General features: G+C 38.5%; 1 protein-coding gene across 1 annotated transcript; it reads left to right on the forward strand.

Moving 5' to 3' along the window:
* The first annotated feature begins 996 nt into the window (after positions 1 to 996).
* LOC120258643 lies at positions 997 to 5,512 on the forward strand. Its single transcript, XM_039266093.1, has 4 exons — positions 997 to 1,083; positions 3,517 to 3,949; positions 4,169 to 4,534; positions 4,860 to 5,512. The coding sequence occupies exons 1-4, from the start codon at positions 997 to 999 to the stop codon at positions 5,510 to 5,512; spliced, it is 1,539 nt and encodes a 512-aa protein (XP_039122027.1).
* The last annotated feature ends 495 nt before the right edge of the window (positions 5,513 to 6,007 follow it).

The following is a 6,007-nucleotide window of genomic DNA, read 5'->3' on the forward strand; positions in this document are numbered from 1 at the left end:
AATACCGACAGAGCACGGGTTCGCTCAAGCACGCGCTGGTTGATCTGCCTGTAAGCACGACCGAGTGACTAGAATTAGCCACTAGGCTGCATGGTTTTGTGGAAAGGCATCATGATAAGTGCCACACATTTTTGCTGGGCGCATGTGAGGATGTCTTCATGCATGGTTTGGCGCCACGGAATGGTATCTGTTGCTGGGATTAGCCATCTTGTTCCAGAAAGGGAGTCTATTATGTCTAGTTCTATGCATCACGTATATATGGTTGAGGACCTCTCGGAGAACTCTATGAGATGCAAAGCATAAACAATGAGACTATGTTGTCTGATGTCACGAGAAGACTCGATCAAGTTCACTAATGTCGGGACGCGATGGTCGGCTTCTTGTTGTAGCGAGCCAAGTGAAATGCCTCCTGTGCGAGCTTCTTCAAGATGTCGTGAATGAAAGAGAGTTCACAACGCCCGTAGCTTTGCTGGAAATCCAGATGGACCTACGTTGAGAACTCTTCCATATCAGACAATGACAACCACGACAGCAACGGTAACTTTCTTTGGTGACAATGACAAGTGACGGGCGACGGCGACAGTGGCGACTTCTTCATCTTCTTCTTTCTCTGTTGGCCTCATCCTTCCCTCCTTTTCTTCTTTCTTTCATCTGTCTTCTTCTTTTCTTGATGGAGAATCATCGTTTGCTATTTTCTTCGGCAACGACAGCCACTGCGGTGGTAGCGATGGCGACAGTGGTGACGGCAACAACAGCGAAAACGATAGCAGGCAGTGACCTCTTCCTCTTTCTTCACTAGTTACCTTCTCTGGCCCTCGTTCCTTCTCTTCTTCATCTTTTGATTAGTGAGTTTCTTCTTCCAAATTTCTCCGCCGAGGCGACCTCCTTGCATCTGAGGTTCCCGCTTTCTTCTTTATTATTATATGAGTGTATGTTTTGGGCGAGAGAAAACCCTGGATCCTTTCAAATTTCTTCTTCATATCTGACGGAGAGGCAATGGCAGCAGTAGTGGCGACGGTGACGGTGGAGGCGGCACCGACTTCTTCTTCTTCTTTCTCTGCTAGTCTCCCTTCTCCTTCTCAGGTTCCATCTTCTTCCTCCGTCTTCTTTGCTTTAAGTTTTGGCTCTTTTCCTTTTTCCTTCTTCTTTCGTCCCTCGTTCCTTTTGTCATCTTTCTTTGTCGCTTCATCACTGGTTTTCTCCGTCTTTCCGTTCTTCTTTCTTTCCTTTCTTCTTCTTCTTCTAGGGAGAATTTTCCTTTTTCTTCGCTCCTCCGGCCGGTTCCTCCTCTGGCTCCATCCTCGTCATCTTCTTCTCCTTCCTTCTTCTTCATTTTCCACGCTCTCTTCAGTTCTTCTTTGGCCAGTCAGCCTTCTCCTTCTTCTTCTTTGCTTTTTTCATATGAGTATCTTTTTATAGAGAGAAAGCCAGCCTCTCCTCACCTCTCCTTCGTCTTTCTCCCGTCAGTCTCCGTCCTCTCGCCCTCTTCAAACCGCTCGTCTCTTCTCTCCCTCGTCTTCTTTTAAAAGCGTGCAGCTGCCCTCGTCGTGAGCGATCGTGAGAGCGGTTGTTCAAGCCGTAAAGCCGGCGTGGAGGCGACCATCCCACGTTCTTTTTTTCTTTTATTTTTATTATTATTATTTTATTATATTATATATATATATATATATATATATCTATTATCAGATTTGATTTTGATTGCTTTTTTTTATATTAGGTTTTTTTAATTGAATTTTTTTTATTTAATTTATTTTATATTATCTGATTTAATTCGATTTATTTATTTGTTTAATTTATTATATATTATATATATATATATATATTATCGGATTTTTACTTAATTAATTCAATTTGATTTATTTTTATTTTGTTTATATATATATATATATATATATATATATATATATATATATATATATATATATATATATATATATTTATCAATTTTATTTATTTAATTTATATTATCTGATTTCATTTGATTATTATTTGATTATATATTATATATATTTTTTATCAGATTTTATTTTATTTTTTTAATTATATATATATATATATATATATATATATATATATATATATATATATATATATATATATATATATATATATATATATGTTTACTGAGTTGATTTATTTTATTATATACTACTGATTTGACTTAATTTAATTTATTTTATTTTTATCTTTTTATCTTATATGATTATTTTTATCTTATTTAGAATTTTTTTCTGTTGATTTAAATTTTATTTTTATTTTTATTATATATATATTTGCCTCGTGATTTGTATTCGCGGTTGATCTTGGTATTGTGGTCGCCTCAAGATTGGTGTTATAGGCTGGTCTTGAACTTTGGATCGCCTCGAGATTGGTGCTATTGGCTGATTCAGATATTTGAATATTTTTTTTAGATCGCCTCGAGATCTATGTTGTCGGCTGATTTTGGAATTTGTATATTTAGATCGCCTCGAGATCGGTGCTCTCGGCAGATCTTGATATTTGAATATTTTTTTAGATCGCCTCGAGATCTATGTTCTCGGCTGATCTTGGGATTTGTGTATTTAGATCGCCTCAAGATCGGTGCTCTCGGCAGATCTTGATATTTGAATATTTTGGATCACTCGAGATCGGTGCTCTTGGCTTATCCAGGAGATTTGAATATTTAGATCGCCTCGAGATCGGTGCTCTCGATGAGATCTTGATATTTGAATATTTTGGATCGCCTCGAGATCGGTGCTCTTGGCTTATCCGGAGATTTGAATATTTAGATCGCCTCGAGATCGGTGCTCTTGGCTTATCCAGAGATTTGAATATTTTTAGATTACCTCAAGATCTATGCTCTTGGTAGATCTTGATATTTGAGTATTTTTAGATCGCCTCGAGATCTGTGCTCTAGGCTGATCTTGGGATTTTAATATTTAGATCGCCTCAGGATATGTATTTTTGGGTGATCTTGAATATATCCAAATATTATGAAATTTATTTATCTTATCCACATGTTGTCCCAATTTTATTATGATTAGGTCACATGTGATTTTAAAATTTTAATTTGATTTGAATTAGGGCATGCAAAATTTTTTATATAAACACTTCTATCTCCACAAAAAAAATTGTATAATTAAACCTCTTTTTTTCCCAAAAAATTGTTTTACAAGATACTCCCTCAATTTTATATTAATTGTTACATTTTAAAAAAAAATTACATTATTTGTCATTTTTAAGAGTTTTATAAATATTAATTATTTTTTTTTTATATTCTTCTTGTTTAAGGAGGTGCGTGCATTAATGAGAGGTGAATGCAAAAATTGATTGCTTTAATAAAATTAGGCAATTAGAGTCAGCTCGTGCCACCTTGACCGCTGTAGGGTCAAGGGCCACTTCTTAAGTGGCCAGATCCCTCTCTTTTTATGGATTTAGACATTATTTCTTGGAACGTTAGGGGGTCTAGGTAGACCTTCTAAAAGATTTCTTGTTAAAGACTCACTTCTTCATCGCGCTCTAGTGTGCTGTATTCAGGAATCTGAACTTGACTCAGTTACTCCTGCGATCTGGCGATCTTTAGGAGGTAATCACTTTGACGATTACTATTGGTCCCCTTCCCAGGGTTCCTCTGATGGGATGATAATTGGTTGGAACAGTTCCACACTCAAGGGGAAACTGATTCACTCCAGTAAATTCTGCTTAACTGTTGAGTTTCATAACTCACTTATTGAAGATATCTGGCTATGTACTTCTGTGTATGGCCCTAATGATAAACATCTCAAACAATCTTTCTGGAATGAGATCCGATCTAGCAATGGGGGTAAAACTAATCCTTGGGTGATCTGTGGTGACTTCAATGCCATCTTTTCAACTTTAGATAAAAACCAAGGAGTCCCATTCAGAGAGGACATCACACAGGCGCAAGCTCTTATGCGCGATCTTAATCTTGTGGAACCTCCTTCTGTGGGTAGACACTTCACCTGGACTAATGGACAAGCTAACCCAACTTGTGTTAGGCTTTACCGTTTCCTTGTGAACCAAGACTAGTTGAACTGCCACCCTAGAATCAACCAGTCTTGTCTCCCAAGATTAGGTTCGGATCATGCACCCATTAAGCTTACCACTGGACATCACATCTTTAATCAACATCAATTCAGGTTCGAATTAACTTGGTGTTCGTCTGAAGGTTTTGGTGATCTCATTCAAACTTGGTGGAAGGAAGTGAACCCCCAAGGTTGTGGTGCCTTCATTTTATCCAAAAAATTGTCTCACACCAGAGCTAAATTGAGGGCCTGGGCTAATACTTCTTTTGGCTCTATTAAATTGTGGAAACTCAACATCCTCCGTGAAATCGAAAATCTTGATGTGATTAAGGATACTCGTTGCCTTTCAGAATCTGAACTCCAAAGAGATTCTGAACTTAAGCAAACTCTGCACAACACTCTTAATCTTGAGGAAACGTACTGGAGACAACGCTCTAGAGTCACTTGGCTTAAGGAAGGCGACTCCAACACCAAATTTTTTCATGCTGTTGCTAACGGTAGAAGAAACCGTAATTTTATCTCCCATATTAGTCACAACCAATCCATTCTTAAGGAGACTAAAGACATTGGAAGGGCCTTCACTTCCTTCTTTCGCTCTCAACTTGGTTCCAACAACACTTCTCGTCTTCACTTTGATTAGATCAGACTTTTATTGAATAAGGCTCGAATTGATATCTCAGCCTTAGAAGCCCCGTTCGACCAAGAGGAAATTAAAAAAGCTACTTAATTTCGATCTCGGTGATGATAAAGCGCCAGGCCCAGATGGTTTTCCTATGTTTTTCTTTCAGAAATTCTGGTCTACCGTTAAAGATGACTTGATAACTCTCTGTCAAGATTTCTACTTTGGTTCATCTAATCTGGAACGAATCAATTGGGCAAACATCGTCCTTATTCCCAAGACTAATTCACCTGAATTAGTGTCCGATTTTCGTCCCATCAGCCTTATCAATTCTTCTCTCAAAATCATCTCGAAAGTGCTTGCCTCCAAACTTGGCAAAGTCATCGACTCTCTTATTGAGACTCATCAGTCTGTTTTTATCGCGGGTAGATGTATTCTTGATAATATTGTGGCGGCGGAGGAGACGATCTCTAGCCTCCAAAAGCGCAGAATCATGGGCAATATTATAAAGGTTGATTTCGCCAAAGCCTTTGATATGGTTAACTGGGATTTCCTTCTTGATCTTCTGAAAGCTCATGGTTTTGGGGAGCGTTGGATTGGTTGGATTGAAAGATTGATGTTCACTTCTAAATCCTCTATTCTTGTAAATGGCTCAGTGAATGGATTTGTCAGACACAAAAGAGACCTCAGACATGGAGACCCCCTCTCCCCTCTCCTGTTCATTCTTGTTGTTGATGTTTTAAGTTCACTGCTCTCCAACGCCTTAGATTCTGGAATCCTTTATGGGGTCCCCCTTGGCAGTCAGGGGAAGATTTGTCATCTTCAATACGTAGATGATCTACTTATTTTAACAGCTGGAGGGGCATAAGACCTTTGAATTATAAAACTCATTTTTTATCTCTTCGAAGGTATCTCTGGATTGACCATCAATTACAACAAAACTAATCTCTACTCCACTAAACCCGGTCTCCTTCCGGACAGATTGCTTGAGAGCACCTTAAATTGCTCCACTAGCACCCTCCCTCTGACTTATCTTGGCATTCCGATCTCTGGTAGACGTCCTAATCGTCAGGACTGGGAAACTCTCATTTTTAAAATTCGAGCCAGATTGTTTTCTTGGAAATCTAGGTGGCTCTCCCTCGGGGGTAGGCTTACGTTGGTGAATTCTGTGCTCACCTCCATTCCTACCTACTGGATGTCTATCTATAAGCTACCAGTTTGAGTAATTAAAGCTATAGATCGTATTCGTAGAGATTTTCTTTGGAAGGGTCCGGATATCGATAAGGTGGGTTGTAGACTAGTAAATTGGAAGCGTATTAACTTGGAGGTTTTCAATCTTGACCTCCAGGAAAAATGGTGGTGG

Source organism: Dioscorea cayenensis, chromosome 4 (genome assembly GCF_009730915.1).
Source record: "Dioscorea cayenensis subsp. rotundata cultivar TDr96_F1 chromosome 4, TDr96_F1_v2_PseudoChromosome.rev07_lg8_w22 25.fasta, whole genome shotgun sequence".
Classification (NCBI taxonomy): domain Eukaryota; kingdom Viridiplantae; phylum Streptophyta; class Magnoliopsida; order Dioscoreales; family Dioscoreaceae; genus Dioscorea; species Dioscorea cayenensis.

Bases quoted from the DNA above. Each gene is read 5' to 3' on its own strand.
- LOC120258643 (XM_039266093.1), top strand. From the start codon at position 997: ATGGCAGCAGTAGTGGCGACGGTGACGGTGGAGGCGGCACCGACTTCT. The intron at 1,084-3,516 runs GTTCCATCTTCT...TGCTGTATTCAG, and splicing joins GTCTCCCTTCTCCTTCTCAG to GAATCTGAACTTGACTCAGT. The intron at 4,535-4,859 runs GTAATTTTATCT...CTCTCTGTCAAG, and splicing joins TGCTAACGGTAGAAGAAACC to ATTTCTACTTTGGTTCATCT.